A 21965-nucleotide genomic window follows, 5' to 3' on the forward strand; every position below is an offset into this window, starting at 1 on the left:
GTAAGTTCTCTTAGACTTTACAGTACCTCTGGTTAGATGAAATGGTTCCAGCTGGCTTCTGTTCCTGTACAGGTCTGCAGATCTTGATGTTCCAGAGCCTTAGTCGTGGGGACAAGAGAGAGGACGTCTGGGGACTCCTGCTCTGCAATGGGAAGGTCGGCGGCAGCAATGGGCAAACTTCCATTCAGCAGTTCTTCGGTATTTCAGCTCCTCGCGTCCGACAGCAAATAGCAACACTGCAGTTCTCGGATACCACTTCAGACTTTCCTTGCTTCTGGGGTCCAGCACTCTGTTGAGGTGGCTCACGCTTGGTCAGTCCTGCAACAGGGAAGTCCGGAGGATCTTCCTAGCGCTCGGGTCTGACTTAAAAGCAACACACACAATCTGGTGTTCCTCTCCCTGGCTCTTCGGTTCCAGCAGCAACTGCAGTGGAAATACAACCAGCTTCGAGAGGATGTCCAGACGGGCTTACTTTGGAGTTGATTGGTGTCACCAACTCAAAAGGGAGAGGTCGTCCTTGCAGGGCTTCTCTAGTCGAGGAAAATTCAGAGCTTCACCGGGCAAACCAACGGTGCAGGAGTTGCAGCAGGCATCTCTTCCAAGTTCTTCTTCGGATTCCTTCATCCAGTGGTCGACTCTGCCTTCCAAGCCAAAAAGCATTGCCTTTTATGCAGGTTTCTCCCATTCATTCCAGCCAATCTGCCAATCACACAGCAGGGTGGTTGTCCTGGTCAGACAGCCAGCCAGCCAATCACCTTTGGGTGCATTCCTGTAATCCAGGGGATTAAGACCAGGGAGTTTCAGGCACCTCCCTCACTTCCTGCCCCGGCCAGACATACTGGAGCCAGAGGCGGGTTTCCCTCGTGAAGCCCGCCAAAGACAAAAACGAACAAAGGGACCAAACCTGGTTCGGCGCACACAGTAAATCTCAAGAAGGACCTTCCTGACAAGAAATGGTGAAAAAAAAGAAGACCGGGCCATTTTTATGAAATGGGCACCCACATGGGTGCCTTACCGTGGCAGCGAACGCAGCCCACGGTAAAAACACACAGTGGTAGTAAAAAGTAGACCACTGACACCCGCCATTCATTGTAGAACGGGTAACATAACATTTTTACATGAGAAACTAGACAAAGGGGATTCCAAGTAACCACTCCAGCACCCTATGCTAAGATAGTGTGTGCTGGGTCTAGAAAGTTACAAAATGTAAGTAAAGTCAATTTCACTTCACTGCTCTTGGAAAGAGTAATTTCACCAAGAGAAGGTATTTAAACCTCTGGGAAATCTAAGAGACTTCCCGGTGCTACTGCACCAAAGGCACTGTGTGACACAATGTAGAGATGATGCCTATGGAGTTTGTCAGACTCCAAAGTCAAATGAAACACAGAGGATAAATCACAAAAAAATTACATGAGAGATAAACAGTGCTAAAGTCTAGCAAAAAGAGCTGGGGGTCTCTAAGGGAATTAACACATTTCTGAGCATTCTCCCTAACAGTGACCATAGCTTCTCCTCAGAACATTGTGTCCTCTCTCAAATACCCTAAAAAAGTCAAGTGGAATGAGAACTGAGTAAGCATTCAAGTGGCTGAAAGATGTCCTCTGTAAAGCTCCAGTGCTGAGAGCTCCAGAGTATACTCCTTAGACCAGACTGATGCTTCCAACACAGGGATAGGAGCAGTCTTGAGTCAATTTGATAGCAAAGGCAGGTAGCACCCCATCTGCTTTATTATAGGAAACTAAACGCTAGGGAAACCAGAAGGGCCACAATTGAACACAAATGTGTTTCTATTGTATGGGCCTTAAGACTTTGGATCCACTCCTACACTGACTTTTTCGTATAGTTAAGAATTGGACTTTAAAAGCGTTAGCCTGAAAAGTGTTACTAACCAATCTTTTTCCTTCCAAAAAGACTTTGGGCCTCATCACGAGCTGGGCGGAGTAGGAAAATGCAGCAGTAATGCTATTACCGCCGCATTTACTGCTCTGTCCAATCTCAAGTTGGGCGGAAAGTGGGCAGTTTACCTCCAGCTTTTTGCTGGAGGTAAAAACCCCCCTTTCCACCCGTTTTTGGTGCTAATTGTGCTGGCGCTAGTAGAGCCAAGAAACCCCCACTAGGTACACTGGACTAAATGGGAATGGGGTTTACTGCCCCACCGCAACTTGCGATCTGGCGCAAATTGCTACGGACCGAGTTGTGGAAACGCTAATAGTGTTGGGCAGTATCCTGGCGTAATTAGTGCTGGGATACCACCCAACTAATGATGAGGCTCTTCATCTCATGTGGTTTGGCCAACTAAATACAATTACTGTATATCTGTGAAATAACACGAGTGCGCGGTAGTACCGATAATACGGTAAAACTGTCATTAGTGTCAACCTCTGTAACAATTGTACCGTGTGCAACTACCATTGAAGCAATTTGTGTGTTGGTTAGTGAATTAAGTATTTATCCACCTTACTTGTGTAAATGATAAATGTATATTTTTAATAGAATATTTAAAGCGTTTCTTTGGACTTTTATATGTAGTGGGTTCAGTGTACTCACCTACAGCTCACATCTTCCTCCTATGATAAGCCTGGCTGCTCTGACACTCTATTAAGATCCTTTGGGTAGTACAGCCGTTCACCAAGAACTGGGGACCTGCATGCCAAAGGATAGTTTTATGAAGTCTTACCTCAATCGGACTTTAGGAAAACTGCCCTAACACCAACCAATTCACTTCTAAGCTGGATTGGTTGGCATTACACATTACGGTACAGAATGCGCACAACTAACCCCAATTTAAAAACACAGTTACATTTCTACAAAGCCAAATTCTTTATATGATAGTAGCCCATGAGCCGCAGTATTTTTGTCAATCATTGTGGAGACGCTAGCATTTCCAACAAACTCTTAATGTTGTTGCTGGGGTCCGCTCTACATAACAGACCGCCTCTCTTCTCGAGCTTTATCCCTGATAAACACTGGAACCCTCGAAACAGTCATACAAACCCTCCGTGATGCGCACTGACCCAGAGATCCTTTCGTGTAGTGAGCAAGTCACCAGAAAGTGATTGTTTTCTTGCGCACAAGGGAACCTGAAGGAAGCTGCACAGCAACCTTCTGATGGCCACGCTGTGCTCCTCTTTACATGCTGCAGACGTCATAATTTTCACCATGGCTCATGCCCCGTGGCAAGCAGAGATTACTATTACGCTCAAGGTACCATGGCACACCTGCAGTGGTAGCCGACTGCAACCATGCTCTAATATTGATTGTGCACAATAGCAAAGGCGCGTCACCAGGCAACAGCATGAACCAAAGTGAGATTGGCGGCAATCGTTGCTGCACAGAGCCGTATGGCAAGACAGCAGGAAAACAGCAGGAAAACAGCTGCCGAGTAGACACTGCCATAATAGTGGCATTTCCCTGGAGGCTGGCACTTTTTATGTGGGACACTGTTACTCAACAGTAACGCAGAAAGATGGTAGTTATCTTCTTCTTTGTTTGGTTTTGGGGGGCGGTGGCTGTCCTCAGGCTGTCCCGCTCCCCAGCTAAGCACATGTCCTCCAATCAGCAGCTAAGGCGATAGGTTCACTCGTCGCCAATGGTGCAAAGTGGTTCTTTCCACAAATGACCAGCAGCCGCCAGTACAAAAAGGAAAGAGTCCTTATTGTCGCAGTACAGGATAGGTAAGCCCCACTGGTTACACATGACATGACGCATGACTCCAGTACACAATGGACATCCACACCCTCGCTCACAGCTAGCCTCTCTCCAACTGTCGCACATAGACTGATTTACATATGGTCTTTCCCCTTTTGTAGTGTCTCGTTCAGGAGGGATGTGACCTAGCAGCTTCAGCTGGACTGCCCCTTTTGGGGTGGGACCAAGGCTGATTTGCATATGGTCTTTCCCCTTTTCTAATAGCTTGGCAGGCGAACAACGATGTCTTGAGGGTTGCCCAGTGCAATGCCATAAGTTACGATTCATTCAAAACCTTCCAGCCATCACCTTTTGTTTTGCTTTAGTCATCCCGAGTGGGACAGGTATGCCCAGACGTGGGTCCCGTGCCTGCTGGGCCTAGAGATCCAAAATACTCCTCACTGATGAGGCCCAACAAAGGCGAAACATGTTTGGGGATGCTTGTTGTCTCGTGCTGAAGCGATGTGACCTTGCAGTTTTGCCAGGAATGCCCCTTTTGGGGTGGGACCAATCCTGATTTGCATATGATCTTTCCCCTTCTGTAATGGCTTGGCAGGCGAAAAACAATAGTCTGGAGGGTTGCCCAGTGCAATGCCAGAAGTTACGATTAATTCAAAACCTTCAAACCATCACCTCTTTTGTTTTGCACATAGAGCATTCAGCAGGAAGCACTCACAACACATTTACACTCTCAGAACTCTCATGACATGACATTCAGGAAGGAACCAAGTACATTACAACAAGAAGCAACACCCCAAGGCTTGGGGAGAGACCAGACCGCAAGGCGAGGTGAGAGATGTGAAACCAAGGCAATGTTAAAACCACGAACGGTCGCAAGAGCAAGAACGTCAGCAAAGTGCCTGGTAAAAAAAGACCTGAAACATTATAAAACAAGCAGGCGGGTGTGGAGGGGAATAGGGGAACAAACCAAACGTTCCCCAGTGGGAACAGAAGATGAGAGCCATTTATGGGGCTTCATTGAACTGTATATAAGAGTCATTGAAGAGACATTCCACCTACTTGTTTAGACTGTGCGCCAGGGCTGGGAAGCCCCACTGAGAAAGACACACCAAGGTAGGGTCAAAAACCAGCCACCCTTCACTTACTACCTGATGCTCTAGTCCCCAAATGCTGTCAGGGGGGAGCTGTGTTTTCTAGGCAGCAGGTGGGTCATAAAGGGGCTAAAGCACTCGGAACACTCAGGTTCCAACTTTCGAGAAGTTGCTGCAGAAAGTCCCAGTGTTGTGGGACAGGCCAGACGCAATCTGTATTTGGGAATGCTATAAAAGAGTTGCGGTTTACAACATTCACTTTGTCTTTAGTCATAGTAGTGCAATAGCACTGATCCAATTTGAAGATGGAGAGATTGGATTAAATAGGTGGGGATTAGGAGCTGCACATTCTTACCAGGTGTGGTGCAACAGTGGGTCCCTCTTGGACAAAAACCGTGTGGCATATTTGGCAACCTGCAGCAAAGGTTAGTATCCAACACCAGTATGGCATTGCCTGATAAAAGGGCTGTATATTTTATGTCACTTACCTCTACTCAGCCGTCAGGGTGATCCTGCTTGTTCATGCTACTATTGTGTCACTAGGCCAGAGAAAAAAGGCTAATCAGCCTTTGTGCCTCCCATGAGTTACCCGTCTGCTCTTAAATATGCACAGGGATGTGTCCTGATATGTAGGTCAACAGACAAGGATACAGGTAAGCAGATAAATGTAGTACATTTTTTAAAGACTGCAAAAATAAGCTAATCAGTTAAGGTCAGTTGGAGCAGAGGAAAGAGAGGATATCATGTGAAATATGCAGAGTATGCTGCAACATATAAGTACAAAAGAGTGTGGCATCATATGCATCAGGAGGTGCATGTTGTGTGACCTCTTACTGGTTTACCCTGTGGCTTGTACAGTAAATACTCTGTGATTTATAGGCTTTCCGGTTTTCAGTTGAATCTGATAAACCCTGGAAAAACACCACTGGGAGAAAAAAGTGGCTCCCCGGTTTAAAACAGAAGAAAATGTGGTTTGTTTCAGGCAGCAAAGTACATTGTTGCACAGTATTGCAACACTTTCCTACTCCAGCACATTGAGGTCATGCCAAATCTCCCTAATATCCACTTGACTGCCTGTATAAAACTATGACTAAACTAGGTCACCTCATCAACATATTTTGTTTCACCCAAGTCTTGAAAGCACATTTACAAAAGCCTGGAAGAAATATGTGGTCAACATTCTATGTTTTCAGACTGGGATCAAATCCCTGCATCACCACTTAACTGGAATATGTGGTCTTAGGCAAATAATTTTAGCTTGCTGTGACTCATCCGTGAAATGTAGAAGTCCTTAGAACGAATTCTGTCCACATTCTACTCTAGAAACAAAATGTCCCACTCATTCTATTGCTCCATAGATAATAACAGTGACCATTCATAGAGCACCTGGAGACCATAAAAATGGCAGCGGTGTGCAGTATAAATAAACATAACAAATATTGCACATAACATTTTTGGTCTACTCATGACAATTTCTTGTAATGTTGCTTTCCATGACACCAACAAGTATCAAAGCTTAATGTCACTTCCTGTAAAATAATTTTCAGTGATTTCACAATGATGTCAATTCATATGCAAATTAGGGCTCCCTGCATGTCCTGTCTCACACAGGCCCCCACACATCATAGAACATGCTCTGGATATTGATGAAGGGCATCATTCTGTTGCCTACACCCTTTTCAGGGGCACCGTCTACCGACGGCTCTCTAAGCAGAAGCGTGTTGACTACCCCTTTTGAGAGACTTTTACCCCTTTTGAGAGACTTTTCCCTCAATAGTCTGTTGAGAACATTGTATATCCCATGATATTTCTACTCCAAATAGTATGTTTGTTAATAAACGCATATTTTTCATACACACTGGAAAAACACTGTTGCACTCCATTATTTTCAGCAAATAATGTATACACTGAAATTGACAAAACAAACAATGAAAACCAGAAACCAGAGTTATAGCAGCAGCAGTGTAAGAGCTTGCATGGGCGGTAGCAGCATGATAAAGCTAAAGTTAGAGGCAGCAATGGAATAGAGCTCAGTTTAGTGACAGATTCGAAATGGAGTTCAGTTTGGTTGCAGATATGGGTTAGAGTTCATGGAGAGGACTGATAGGCTAGTTTGTGTTGGTGCCAGCAGTGGGGTAGAGCCAAGGTTGTTGGTGGAAATGTGATAACCATCATATTGACTGATGGTCGCAAATGGATAATGCTTAGGTTAGTGGAAACAGTGGGGCATATCTGCTTGTAAGGGTATCGGGTAATACAAAAATGTCGCCAGTAAAAATGATCGCAGCAAAAATGCTGTTTGACCCGGTAAAGGTGTAGCCCATTATACCATTTAAGGAGAGCAGGGTTTGCAGGGGTGTCCCCCGCTCCCCTTAAACGGTATAATGGGTCCAGGGGTTGCGGGGGTGTCCCCCGCATCCTTTACATGCATGATTGTGGCACAAAAAAACACGGCATTTTTTCCCACGATATTTTGTATTCACAGCCATTTTTGCCGGGATTTTAAGACATGGAACCCTTGTAAGCGTAGCTGTGGGGTGAGTACAGTTTGAAAATAGTCAGGTGTAGACTGTTTATGTGCTTCAACTTGCCTACATCATCCCTTGTCTTGGAAAACCAGCTCTACACATACCCCCTCTACACTCACGTGTTGGTAAGGCTCTAAAGTAGTACACAACCGGATGCAGGAAGTTAGACTGCCATGCCTCCTGGGCATCTCCCACTGCTCTGTTGTAGTAGAAGACATCTTTTTCAGGACCTGAGAAGTTCTTGCCATACTCCATGGTGATGACAAATAGTTCTTCCTGCACCTTTCTTCCAGTTATGTTCTCAAATTCTGACAGGGCCCCCAGTGGGTACTCTTCCAGGTATTCAAACTCCAAGGACTCCCTATAGTAGGGTAAAGGAAAAGGCATTAGAGCATATAGGGGTTATAATGCAGATTCATGGCAAGCATGGTAAAGAGGTTTGCATCATGTGAGCATGTCAGGAATACCGTACGGTTTCATTAATTTAATTGAATTTATAGAGCACCTTTTGACAAAGGCGCTGAACAAAAAATATCAAAAGCAGTACAATTCAGCATAATAAAATACCAACATAAGTACAAGTAAAATCAGAAGAGAGGGAAGCCAGGGAGCTAAGAGACAAGAGAAGATGAGAGAGAGGGTTTGAGGTTTGATTAAAAGATGCGAAGAGATGGGGCAGAGCGAAGTGAAAGGGGAAGGGAGTTCCAGTGTTTGGAGTCCAGCTGAGTAAAAGAACGGAAACGAGAAGAAGCACAAGAAGGTTTAGGAACAGTTAGAACAAATACAATGTGTGATCTTAGGGGGCCCAAAAGGGACCTAGAACAATAGTAAAGCGGAAAGATTGAAGGGGGGGTGGGTTAGACTACGAGTACATTTGAAAACAAATGAGAGAAAGTGGTAAAGAAGATGAGATTCAAAGGGGAGTAATGAAATACAAAGTAGGGAGCGTGTAATAAGAGACAGATGGGGTCAAGAGAAAAGGAGACGAATGGAGGGATTATAAATGGAATGAAGACAAAGAAGGTGGTAACAGGAAGACCAAGCAAAGACGAGCAGTAGTCAATATTGGGAAAATACAAGAAAAAAGAATAGGTTTCGTAGCATGAACATGGGGCGATCACACCAGAGTGCATAATGACAAGAGCATGCAATAGAGGAGATATGAAGAGAAAAAGAGAAGGATCAAAGATAAAGCCCAGATTGCATGCAGATGGCTAGAAAGGAAGATAAGATGAGAGGGAGGGACAGGGGAGTTGCTAGGTCTGGAAAAGACCCGGGGCTAAGCTGATGTCGGAATTGTTGGGACTGGGGGCTAGCTAGTCTTTTGGCTGTAGCTCCTGAGATTCTATCCAGGGCTACAACCAAAGGATCAGGGGCTATAGCCCCCTCAGCCCCCCAATAGCAACGCCCCTGGGGAGGGGTAGGAGAAATAGTAGAGACAGGAAAGAACAGGACCTCAGTTTTAGAGGGATTGAGATGAAGAAAAGGAGAGCACATCCAGTTTTGAATGCCAGAAAGACAGTTTGAAATAGTAGAGTGGAGAGCAGAATCAAAGTAAGAAAAAGAGAAAAAGCTCTGGGTGTCATCAGCGTACAGCTGAAAAGAATGATGGAAGGAGGTAATAAGGGTAGAAAGAGGAGCAGTGTAAGAGAGAAAAGAAGAGGCCCAAGTTCCGAGCCTTGAGGAACACAATATAGAAGAGGGAGTGAGTAAGAAGAGTGACCAGCCAAGGATATGGAATAGGACCATAGAGAAAGGTAGGAACGGAACCATTCAAGAGCAGACCCAGAGATACCCAAGGTAGAAAGGGAGGCAATAAGAAAAGAGTGGAGTCGAGAAGAATAAAGTTTGGAGTGACGGGCTGTGAGGAGAGAATTTGAGATATGTAGAAGAGCGGTCTCTGTAGAGTGAGAAGGATGAAAACCAAACTGAAGAGGGGGAGGAGAGAATGGAGATTCAGATAGCGGGTTACCTGGGCATAGGCAGCCCATTAAAGAATTTTAGAAAGGAAAGGCAGAAGAGACATAGGGTGGAAATTAGCAGGAATATATGAGTCTAGAGCAGGTTTTTTCAGAATAGGAAGATATAAGTCCATGCTTAAAGATAGCAGGAAAGCAAGAATTTACAAAAGAGGAGTTAATGAGAGAGGTGAGATGCGGAAGAAGATGAGGATATACTTGAGGGATTAGAGAAGAGGGGAGAAGATCAGATTGGGAAGCAGTTGGGTGAGCATGAGCTAAAATGGCAGATGTATCAGAGTCAGCAAGAGGAGAAAACGATGAAAAAATGTAGCAATAGGAGAGGGAGGAGGGGAAAGGGTAGCAGAAGGAGAGAAAGCTAAGCAGAGGTTTGCTACTTTAGATGTAAAATAGTTTGCAAAGGTAGAAGAAGAGAGAGATGAGAAAGCAGATGGATCAGGCGCTTCAGGAGACAGAATGTTGTGAAGAAGCCGATAGAGGCGACGAGGGTGGTAGGATAGAGAAAGTGAGAGTTCTGAAAAATAGGATTTATTTAGCAATAAGTAAAGCAGAGTCAAAAGAAGAGTGCAACATAGAGAGTGCAGCGGAATGAAGAGGTTGCAGCTGGATCACATTTTTTCGAGCCACTGTTACCAAGACACCCTCATACCTAATGTACAAACCATTTATGTGAACAGTACTTGCATGCCAGAAGAGTTCAAGAGATCCAATGAGAATGTTAAAGTGACATCGCAAGGGCTTTCCAAAATAGTCAAGGATCCCTCTTTGTATGCAGGAGACACTGTGCAAGAGTATATCTCTTTTGCATATCTGGTCGGACTACCCCAAACATTTTTAGAAAGGAGTTGTGGGCATTGTATACGCAGTGATCAACCAACATCCCCCCTCCCGATTTCCTCACCCCCCCAAATTACATAAAGTGCATACAGTAAAGTACAAGGTTTAGTGTGCATATGGCAATGGGACTGCAACAGGTTAAAATAGCAATGTCGTTCTAAGCAAAATATATATTTATGATGTTTACAGGTTTTACAGAAAACCTCTTACACCGTAATTCAAATGCAAAATTATACAAGATTCAAAATACATTTTTTTTAAATTCATTATATACATTTACAATCATATAACATCAAGTAAAATCGTACAGGTGCAAACGAAAGGCACCTGTTGACCAATCATGCAGCATGCCCAAAAATATGATATGTTCACTGTTAGATTATTAAAAGATGTTTACAAAATGATCCATTCTTCTATTTGCTAACACCTCACATTCTATTACCCAGTGTTTTTGGTTTTCAAATGCATCGTCCATCTTATCAAATCTATATGATCTTTCAATGGTGCCTATTTGCTTTGGAGGGCTGCTCACCTCCATTGTTTCCAATAAATTAAAACAGAATCTCATATTATTGCACCTACAAATGCATATGGAAAAATAGTAACGTAAGGCATGATTTTACAGAGATATTACTTGGCAAATCTTTTGTTTTACAAATGTGAACCTTTTTTATGCCAAATCACAACAGGTCTGCTTCATCTTAATTTCTTTAACATATAAATTCAGATCACCTTCAGTTTCTAATCTTTTAAGACTTGTTCAGGACACCCTTTTTTCAAGCCTCTCCTTAAATATAATAATGAATTCTTTAGCAGACATGATTTTTAAAAACAGGCATACTACAAATCTTTCGGGATGTCTTCACTGAAACCGTAGGGGAGCAGTGGGGTATGCTTAATATATTTAGTGATTAATTTGAATCTTTGGCTAATGTTTTTATTCAATATCTGTTATGTATTTGTGTATGTATAGGTAAATAGATGATTTTAGTATGAATTTATTTGACAATAAAATGTGAAGTTTAGCGGCTGATACGCCTGGGTATATGAAATTTTATTTCTTGTATTGTGTTACTGATAATTGATGAATTTGTTAAAAGTTTTATAACTAAATATACCATAAAAAAAAATTCAGTGTGCAATCCTCAATCAGTTCAGTGCACTGTGGGAGGGCTTCAAACTGGAACCCAGTCTTTTTGCGATATATTTTTCACTGCAGTCTTTTTTATCAACAATATTGTACCAATTATTTTTACGGTTTCTTTTGACGTGAAATGCAACATGTTGTTTCGGTAAGCAAGTATGGAGTGGGGGGGTGGCGAGCGTGTGGGGCATGAGTAAAAGGAGGGGTGCAGATTGTGTACCTCTGCATTTTTCAGCATAAAAAAGTAATACAATTGACGGTTAAAAGATCTGTGATGAACAAATTTGTGGTAAGAACACATAAAGCCACATAGTTCCATAGGTATAATCGTTTGGCTAAAAGCTAATATGGTAAGTCTTCAAGAGAAACCACCATATTTCAATTCAAACAGGGACATAACTGTATAGAGGAATTGTAACATTGCATTAATAATTCTTTGCATCCTAATTGGTTTATGGTTGAAAACAATCAAGTCATCAGCAGATCAAAACCATTGGATCGGTGTTGTCCCAAGTCTTGGTGGAAAAGCATCAATATTACTTACAGTCCCATCTTAGTCGGCCATATAGGTTACATAAAAAGAGGTGCAAAGAGGCACTCCTGTTTAAGGCCTCTATTGATTGTGACATGTTTCGAGCATTACTCTTACACTGCTTTGGTTATGCAGAACCTGTATTATTTGGAGCAAATATGTATTCACTGGAGTCTGACCGTGTATAACTGCACAGCTGCGAAGAAATTTAAGCATTACAATATTATTGCTGGTCAGAAAACTTTATCTAAATCCAGTTTGTGATAATATATTCCCCCACTGTACCCACTTGTTTAATCCCTTAGGAGTATGGAGGAAAACATTTTGCATCAAGTAGTATCTAAACCACAGGTTGTTCCATAGAGCAATTACAGTGTAATCAAGAGTTCTTGGATGCAAGTGTTCTTGGAGGGCAGTGCTTTTTAACCTTAGATTTGAGGAAAGCGAGTCCAGTGTCCCAGAAGCTTTTGTGAATGAAGCAGATAGATGTAGTCAATGAAGTGAAAATTAAAGAATGGACTGTGCTTTTCCATGGTTTCAGGCAAGCATCAGCCTCACAACCTTATTCTGGATGATATGGAGATTGTGAATTAGGTGTTTAGGCAGCAGCAGGAGGAACAGGCTGCTACAGTAGTCCAGCCGAGATATCACCATGGCTGTTGGCACCTGCAATCTTTGTTAGATGTTAAAGAATGGTAGAATGTGCTTCAGTACATGCAGCTGGAAGTGGGCTTTACTAATGAAATCCTAAACGTGAGGAGAGAAGGACAACATGCTACCAATGCTTACTTTGGCAGTAGAGGCAAGGGCTGGTGGTGTGCTCCCAGGGAGGGATGCCATGAGAAGGTGGCAGGGGTCCCCGGCAGGAATGAAGGGGCCAAAATGTATCATCACTGTTTTTGAGCTGTTTGGATAGAGCCAATTGTCCATCATACAGTGTTGTAACTGGAGAAGGAGATGCTGAATGAAGGGGAGGAGCTGACTGCAATCAGTGTGTCATCTACACAGTTTTGGAATATTGCAGAAAATTGGGTGATGGGGTCAGCCAAGGGTTTTAGGGGATAGTGTTATATAATCAGGTCAACAGGCAGGGATTGATCTAAACCAGTCTAACCCACTAGAGGGTGCTGGGCTGGCTCATAGTGGACCCATGTGTGCCCAACTGCCATTTTAGGTCTGCCTCATGGTTTCCAGAAACAAAGAAATGCTCAGGAAACAAAATGGCCCAGTACCTCAATGGGTATTAATGCCAGCAGTCACCAGCCTACTTCCTAAAATCCTAGGTCTAAAATAAAGTGGGGGGACATCAAAAGTAACTCTGCCCTAGCAGCCATATGGGCTACCCGAGGACTATATACACTCAACAATGGGTGCAGTGGCAGACAGATTTCTACGGCAAAAAGAGATCACACATGCTAAAAACACAAGGGGGATAAAGCAACACGTTTATGGGTCCACAAAAGGGATAACAGAACCCCCAAAATGGTATTGCCCCCAAACATTACTGTTAAGATGGATTTTGTGAAGCCACCCTATTATGGTGAACAGGGAGACACTAGCCAAACCCAAGCAAGGTAAGGTAGTAGAGTGGCAACGCTTAGCCTAAGGAGGGCTATGAGTGGTCTAGGGCTACAATGCATCCTCACAGAACACGGATACTTGAAGTTAGACCAGTAACTACAAACATATACAATGATTTATTAGGCCTTTGAAATACACACTAAGCCAGTAAAACCTCTAGTCAAATATTGTGACACACTTACTATGAAACAGATGAACAAGTTACTTCTTACCTTGTAACGTTCTTTCGACGGGATGTTCCTCCGACGTATTCCTTATCTTTGATAATATGTTTCCAGCTTGCAGGCCTCAAAAATGTTTTCTGTAGAGGGCGCTGCGCGTCGACGTCCGCCGAGTCAATGTCCCTCGACGGCCACCGTATCGGCGCCGATGTCACCATGTCCATAAATAGCCACGCGCGGCGTCTGTTGCTCAGTTCCGTTTTGTAGCATAAGAAAAGTCATCCCTGATTTGGTTATTGACCTTGAAGGAGCGTAAGCTGCAACCACAAGGGAAGTAGTGCTGCGGGGATGGATGGGGGGTCGATAAGGAATACGGTGGAGGAACATCTCGTCGAAAGAACGTTACAAGGTAAGAAGTAACTTGTTCTTCGAAGGGATTGTGTCCTCCGACGTATTCCTTATATTTGATAGACTCCCATGGCAGTGGCATGTAATTGGAGGTGGGAGTAAGAATGTTATGTATCCCTTTAGGGATGGACCGAATGTAATACGGCCTTACCAAATCTGGTCTCTTGACTAGTGGAGGAATCCAGGTTGTAAAATTTTGTGAATGTATGTGCGGACGACCATGTGGCAGCCGCACATATGTCTCTGACCGGTACCCCTCTTTGGAGAGCCGAAGAGGCTGCGATACCCCTGGTTGAATGAGCCCTAAGATTTTGGGGTGGCTCTTTCCCTGCCAGTTTGTAACATTCCAGAATGGCTAAAATAATCCACCTGGAAATGGTTTGTTTTGTTATGGGTAGTCCCAACTTGTGACCTGAGTATCCTACAAACAGTTGGTCTGCTTGCCTGATCCTAGCCATTCTGCTGATGTAAAAGCTGAGAGCTCGCCTTGGGTCCAGCCTATGTAGCCTTTCTTCCTCTTTCCCCGGATGGGGAGGAGGGTAGAACGAAGATGAGGTAATTTTCTGAGTAATATGAAATTCAGAAACCACCTTTGGGAGGAAATTAGGCTTCACCTGTAGGACAACTTTGTCCTTGTGGAAAATTTTATGTGGGGGTTTACAGGAGAGGGCTTGTAGCTCGCTCACCCTCCTAGCAGATGTTAGTGCTACCAATAGGACAGTTATAAGCGTGTGAAATCTCAGCGAACAAGAGTGAAGTGGTTCGAATGGAGTGCCCATTAGGAAGTTTAAGACTAAATTTAAGTCCCATAAGGGAACTTGGAATGATTTTGGAGGATAAACATTAGTTAATCCCTTGAGAAATTGTATCACTAGAGGTAGTTTGAAATACGATGGTTCCTCCGCAGTGCGCTTGGAGATTGAAAGCGCTGCGAGATAGCCTTTTACAGTGCCAACTTGAAGGCCTGAGTTTGCCAAGTAGAGTAGAAAGGATAACACTGTTGGTGTACCACGTGAAAAAGGGTTGATATTCCCTTCTCTACACCAGCTGCAAAATTTGTTCCAACGGCAGCGGTGTAAAGACTTTGTTGCTGGCCTTCTGGCCGAAAGCAACACCTCCATGACGTCATCAGGGAGATCCCAATCCTTGCACCTCACCCTTTCAGAAGCCAAGCGTGAAGGTTGAGGGTTCTGATGTCTGTATGGAGAACCTGACCTCCCTTCTGCGAGAGAAGATTCTCTTTGAGTGGAAGACGGATTGGAGGGCAGATGGACATATCTAGAAGGTCCTGGTGCCACGTTCTCCTGGCCCAGTCCGGGGCAATTAGGATCATGGTTTTCCGGAATCTTCTCAACCTCCTGATCATTTGAGGAATAACAGGGACTGGTGGAAACGCGTAAAGGAGTGGAAACTCCAAGTCCACTACGAACGCGTCTCCTAGAGCGCCTCTCGGGGGAAATTCCCTTGAATAGAACAGATTGCACTTCCGGTTGGTGCTTGTGGCGAACAGATCCACCTGAGGGGTTCCCCAAAGGACGAAGATCTCTTGAAGGACTTCCTGAGCTAACTCCCACTCGTGGGAGACTGTGCTCTGCCTGCTCAGAGCGTCCGCTGTCAAGTTCTTCTCTCCGGCTAGGCAGACTGCCGATAGAGAGATTCCTTCCTGAATTGCCCAAAACCAGAGCTGCATTGCCTCTCTGCACAGTGGCAGTGACCCTACGCCTCCTCTTTTGTTGAGGTAGTGCATGGCCACCGTGTTGTCCATCATTATCAGGACATTTCTCCCCTGTACTGATGGCAGGAAAGCTTTCAGCGCTAGTCTGATCGCTCTCAGCTCCAATAGGTTGATGTGTAGTCTGGACTCCAATGGAGACCAACGACCGCTGATGGTCAAGTCGTTGGCATGGGCTCCCCACCCCGTGAGTGAGGCGTCTGTGACTACTGTTATCTCCGGCCATGGTTGTCAAAACAGTTCTCCTTTCAAGATGTTCTCTGGATAGGCCCACCATTGAAGGTCGTGGGCTACCCTGTCCGGAATTCAGAGATCTGTCATTCTCCCTGAGAATTGCGACCACTGAGTTCTCAGTGCCCACTGAAGAGATCTCATTCTCAGGCGAGCCTCTGGCACAAGGAAGATGCAGGATGCCATGAGGCCTAGCTACCTCAAAAAGTCGATGGCTGGGAGACGTTGGGCATTTTGAAACTTGTTGACCATCTGCAGAATATCTTGGGCCCTCACCTCTGGTGGCGAGGCTTTTCCCAGGGAAGTGTCCAGGACCGCTCCAATGAACTGGAGTCTCTGTGATGGCATCATCTGTGAATTCTTTAAATTGAGGGAGAAGCCCAGTTTGTGAAGGAAATGGCAGACATAATCTAGCTGGGTCTGAGCTTGTTCCGAAGATACAGCCCTGATCAGCCAATCGTCCAGGTAGGGGTAGACGTGGATCCCTTCCCTCCTTAGACTCGCAGCCACTACTGACATTAGCTTGGTGAAGACCCTCGGGGAGGTGGTCAGCCCAAATGGCAGAACTCGAAATTGATAATGAGAGTCGCCAATTGCGAACCTCAGGTATTTCCTGTGTTTGAGATGGATTGGCACATGGAAATAAGCATCCTGAAGGTCCAGAGATACCAGCCAGTCCTAGAGCTGGAGGGCCTGAAGGATCCGAGAGAGAGTTACCATCTTGAACTTGTCCTTCCTGAGGAACTTGTTCAATTCTCGTAAGTCCAGGATAGGTCTCAGTCCTCCGTCCTTCTTTGGAATGAGAAAGTAGGGGGGAGTACCAGCCCTTGTTCCTGTCCGCTACAGGTACCAGTTCTATGGCAGCTTTCTCTAGCAGGTCTATAATTTCCTGCAAGAGGAGCGGATCTGGAACTTTTAGAGAGCTGTTCCCCGGTGGATGACTCTGAGGGATGTGTAGAAAGGGTAGGCAGTAACCCTGGGCAAATGTCTCCAATGCCCAAGCATCTGACGTAATAGCCTGCCATTCCATCAGATGGTGAGTTAACCTGCCCCCTACAGGTGTTTTGTGTGGAAAGACCTCAGAGTGGTTTGGGGCGGCTGATGCAGATGCCGAGGGTAAAGAGGCACCTGCTGCTGCTGCGGTCTTAGTACTTTTGACCCGTCCACCTCGGGAGGATCTCCTTTGGCCTCTTTGAGCCGGCTGTCCTCTGCCTTTCCCGAATGCGGAATAATTGCGAAAAGGACTTTCCTCTCCCAGAGATTCCTGAGGGGCGAAAAGGAGTTTGGCGGATAGCATCTTCTAAAGATTTTGGTGCTGCTTTAGATGTCTGCAACTTTTCCAGACTGTCATCAGCCTTTTTTCCGAATAATGAAGAGCCGTCAAAGGGCATATTCAAAAGTCTGGCTTGTACATCTGGAGCAAAGCCAGACTTTCGCAACCACGCATGCCTGCGGATTGTTGGACTAGCCGCCATGGCCCTGCTGATACTGTCAGCGGAATCGATGCCAGTTTGAAGTGACTCGCACATGGCATCTTTGCCATCTTTAGTAATGTTAAGGAAGGCTTCCTTTTCGTCTCCCTCGGGTATGCAGTCAGCCGCTGATGAAGCACACTCCCACAGTGTGTGACTGAACCTGGCGAGCGTACAGGTGGCATTGAGGGACTTCAACGCCATACTACAACCAGAGTAGACTTTCTTTGCCATAGAATCATACCTCTTGTCATCTCTTATCCTGTGGGGCAGTAGGGTAAGGGGTCCTGCTGCTTGATGAAGTTGCCGCTTGGACCACCAGGCTCTCCGGAGTCGGGTTTTTCGATAAGTATTCAGGGTCAGCTGCAGCTACCCTATACTTGGCTGATACCCTATACTTGGCTGATAATCTTTTATTGACAGCAGGGATAACTTCAGGAGTTTCCCAATTAGATGCAATCTTTCTCTGTAAAACTGCATGGAAGGGGACCACAGGATCCTCCTGTGGACCTTTGTCTAATATGTCTGTCAGGTCATCCTGTTGAAAAACAGGCGAAGGCGCAGACCAACCCATGAATTCAATAATCCTTGCCATCAGGGTTCTGTAGGGTGTTTCGGCATGTTCCCCTGGGTCTGGCTTAACAAAATCCACTTCTGGGGAAGTGTCCAGCCCACTTGCCTCATGTAATGATTCCTGTAGGTCATTCAACCTTCTTTCCTCAGAGGTGAAATCCCCTGAAACAGGTAGTGTGGTCTTCTGCAACCCGAAGGTTTCCTGGTCAGAATCTTCCCCTTCTTATAAATTGAAGATAATCCAGGGTACTCTGACCTCTGAAATGGTATAAAACCCATTTCTAAGGCAGAAGGAGCCAAACTAGTCATTATTGTGCGAGAAAACGTCAACGTCGTCGACGCCGATGTGACAGGCTTCGAAGGCGCCGAGAACGGCGTCGTGAAAACCAGAATAGGCCTCAAAGAACTCGAGAGGATCGGGATCCTACTCGAGGATGTCGACGCCGGTCTCGGCGTCGTTGGCTGTGGAGTAGCCGTGGTCTTCTCTTTCATCGGCGTTGATGTCGGCGTTGAGTCGATCGACCGATGCGTCGAAGAACCCTTCGACAACGGCGTCGATGGCACCGATCCAGGCGTCGAAGGAATCTTCGACGACGGCGTCGAAGACGGTGCCTTCTTACTCGATGGCCCGTGGCGCTCTCGGGTGGAATGTTTCGCCGGGTGCTGCGACTCGCAGCGTTTTGATTTTTGGGGTTTTTCACCCGGGGTATCACCCTCAGCTGTCTTCGAGGGGATCGAGGCCGCTTTCTCAAAGACGCTTAACATTTTCTTCCTGAATTCCTCCCACTCAGCCCGAGAGCTGTGTTTTGTGGGGCAGGAGACCCTTTCTGGGGAAACAGAAGACGACGAGGAAGGGGATCTTCGACGTCTCTTCTTTTACTGTCTTGATCTCGACGAATGGTGGGAGCTACTTCGAGATCTAGAATGGGAATGTTTGACGGCGAGGAGACGAATGCCTCGAATCGGCCAAAGAAACTTTCAAGGAGGTTTTGACTGATTTACCTCTCTCGAGCTTCCCCTTGCGCTCCTTCAAGGCTTTCGCCGCCATGGACATGCAGTCCTCACACTCCAAACCATGGTGCTCGGCTCCCAAGCACCACAAGCAGATCCTGTGTGGATCCGTATCGACATTTTTTTACTCCAGTCTCGACATTTTTTGAAGCCGGATCGCAGTGCTGTTGGTTCCGATGAAGATGCCATCGAGAACGAGTTGGTATATTTCGAGTAGATGTAGATTAGATTATCTGACTGAGCAACGATGTTCCGAGGCCCCACGAAGCATGGAAAAATGGAACTGAGCAACGGATGCCGCGCCTGGCTATTTATGGGCATGGGGACGTCGGCGCCAATAAGGTGGCCGTCGAGGGACATCGACTCGGCGGACGTCGACGCGCAGCGCCCTCTACAGAAAACATTTCCGAGGCCAGCAAGCTGGAAACGTATTATCAAAGATAAAGAATACGTCGGAGGACACAATCCCTTCGAAATATACATTCACTTTTAAGAGAAGAAAAAGCATATACTTTAATAACCAGTGAAACACAGGAAAGACACTTAGAATAACCACAGAATAGCCCCCCTAACACTTAATGAGTCGAACCCTAAAATGGTTCGGTGCCTTGTGTCTTAAAGTCATCATTTATAAAGTTATACTTCACGGGTAGGTTTATTAAACAATTTGAATGATGACAGTGGTTGTGAGCATAAGGTCAAAAAGGTAAGTAAAGTTCAGGTAAGCAAAGTAACTCAATACCAGTCACTAGGTAGGCCTTGACCAGGACTCCACCAACCAAAGTCATGAAAAAGCAGTTTAGGGACAAGACGTTATGCCCATTTAACCCTATGGAGAATGGGGGTAGAGGGGATGTTAACTTACCCCCACCCCCGACTCCACTTTTTCCAGAGACCACTGATGAGGATTTAAATCCTTTGGGGACAGTCTTCTGTGCTTGGTCTAGTCGTCGAAGGCCCGTGGGTCGTGGGTGCAGGGGTCACTTTTGCACCTGGGATTTAGTTTCCATTGGTAGCTGTGCTTCGTAAATCGGTTCCAGGCACCTTCCAGCTGAAGGCCCAAACGAAGAAAAGGAGAAGACTACTGCAGAGCAGGCAACCTCAGGATACCTCTGGGATGCAAAGAAGATGCATTGCAACAGGAAACACCATGGTCAGGAGGCAAAAAGCGATCTTACAGGGACGAACAAAGCAGTAGGTCCGACATGGCTTCAGTTGATGCAAGAAGGCTGAAAATGCAAGAACAGGCATCTTTCTATGCAAACTGAAGATCATCCAAGTTCCAAGGATGCACTCAGAATAGCAATGGTTGCAGCGAGGCAGTCCAGGAGGTCCAGCAACACTTCCAAAGGCTCGGACTCATGGGTAGGGTTTGAAAGTGATTGTTGACACCGCTCAAGGGATCGAAGCTGCATCTTCTTGAGATAAGGCAGAGGAGCACAGGTACACCCGGACTTTACTGGAGTTGTTGCAGGAGTTGTCCTGTAGTCGTCAACGGGCTGCTCTTCATCGTAGAGGAATTGGCTCTAACAGTGATCTGAAGAATGGCTTCAGGAGTCCTCCTTTTATCCAAAATCTGGATTAGAAGCTCACCCATGGCCACCAATGGTAAGGATCTGCACCATTCAAACAGGCAGTGGCTATCCAATCATGGCCATAACCACTGGCTTCCACATCTGTCCAGCAACATACATTCACCAGCTGGATGAATACTGGAACTAGACAGTTCTGGGCTCACACACAAACAGCCCCTTTGTCTGAGAAAGCAACAAGAGCATTCTACATATGGCATTTACTGACCTAAGAAGGTCAAATAACAATATGGCCAAAGGATGAGCAAAAACCTTGTGGCAGGGCCATCTTAGGTTGTTAGCGGTAAATAAGAAATATCGCAAACTGAAAATATCACAGCTGCCACCAGCTTTTTTTTTTAGGTGCATTGCAAAAGTAACCAAAAAGACATTATAGTAAAAGTTCTAAGGATACAAAGTATCCTAACTGCAACTCACTGTAAGGCATTATGTGCAATTATAACAATAAAAGAATTTGCAAAGCTAGACTAGTTCAGCGTTATCCCGGCGGTAAATCGATCAGAATACCGCCCAAGCGAATTACTGTTACAACTACTTGGTCAGGCGGAATTTCTGCCGGATTACTTTGGTAGTGGCGGTGTAATTCCCCATTTATTTTGAGTCCAGTGGGGACTGATTGGGGCTTTTTTGGCAGAATGAGTGCAGCAGAATTTCCACTGTGGTAATTCTGCCGATTCTGCAGATTTTTTGGCACTGCGTTGGAGGATTTATTTACCTCCAGGATTTTCCAGGAGGCAAATCCTCCACTCCAGGCCCGAAATCGTAGTTTGGCATAGGGGTAAAATTGGCAGTAACAAAGTTACCACCAACTTTACCACTAACCGCCAAACTCCTAATGAGGCCGATAGTCTTGCAGTACTGATAGTTTTAGGGACCAGTCAGTTCCCTCGTAAGAATGAGCAAATAGACAAGGGAAGTAAAGCAAAAGACTTTACTTACCTCCAAAAAGTCAGGTCAGGAGCAAAAAGAAAGGGGTGACCAATGGAAGTCTATGTAAGGAAAACAGCTAAAAGAAATCTTAACTAACAATTACCAGACGCAGTTTCCCCAGAAAGCATTGGTCCCATGAATGAAACAGTAATGGAGCCACAAACTAGAAGCGTCATCGAAGTGGTGAAGAGGTACACAGAGTTCTTCGCACCAGCATACCAAGTCCACAGGGCAGTGGAGAGAAATTAACAACTGCCTTGCAGGAACTAAACACCCATGGCACAGATGTTAGCTTCATTTCTAGAAATACTGTCGGAAGTGTTACCACCTGTGACAACTGTTTTCTCTGTGATTGATGTGGTAGGCAGTTTTGGGCCTGTCCACTACACCCGGACTGCAAACAACTCAAAGAATGGTGCACTTCTGAAGAGGATTACCACAGGGAATGAGGGACAGCTGTACAATAGTCCATAAAACAATGAAACACATCTTTGAAAACATTAACCGCAAGAGTA

At 45.3% G+C, this 21965-nt stretch overlaps 1 protein-coding gene across 1 annotated transcript in view; it reads right to left on the reverse strand.

The window, feature by feature from the left end:
- The window catches only part of FOXRED2 (FAD dependent oxidoreductase domain containing 2), a 397384-nt gene that overhangs the window by 112538 nt on the left and 262881 nt on the right, over positions 1-21965 (reverse strand). Inside the window, exon 7 of the mRNA XM_069654375.1 lies at positions 7387-7628. Within this exon, the coding sequence (XP_069510476.1) occupies positions 7387-7628 (242 nt within the window). The remainder of the gene's footprint in view (positions 1-7386; positions 7629-21965) is intronic.

This window comes from Ambystoma mexicanum, chromosome 3q (assembly GCF_040938575.1).
Source record: "Ambystoma mexicanum isolate Mex_15411 chromosome 3q, UKY_AmexF1_1, whole genome shotgun sequence".
NCBI classification, from domain to species: domain Eukaryota; kingdom Metazoa; phylum Chordata; class Amphibia; order Caudata; family Ambystomatidae; genus Ambystoma; species Ambystoma mexicanum.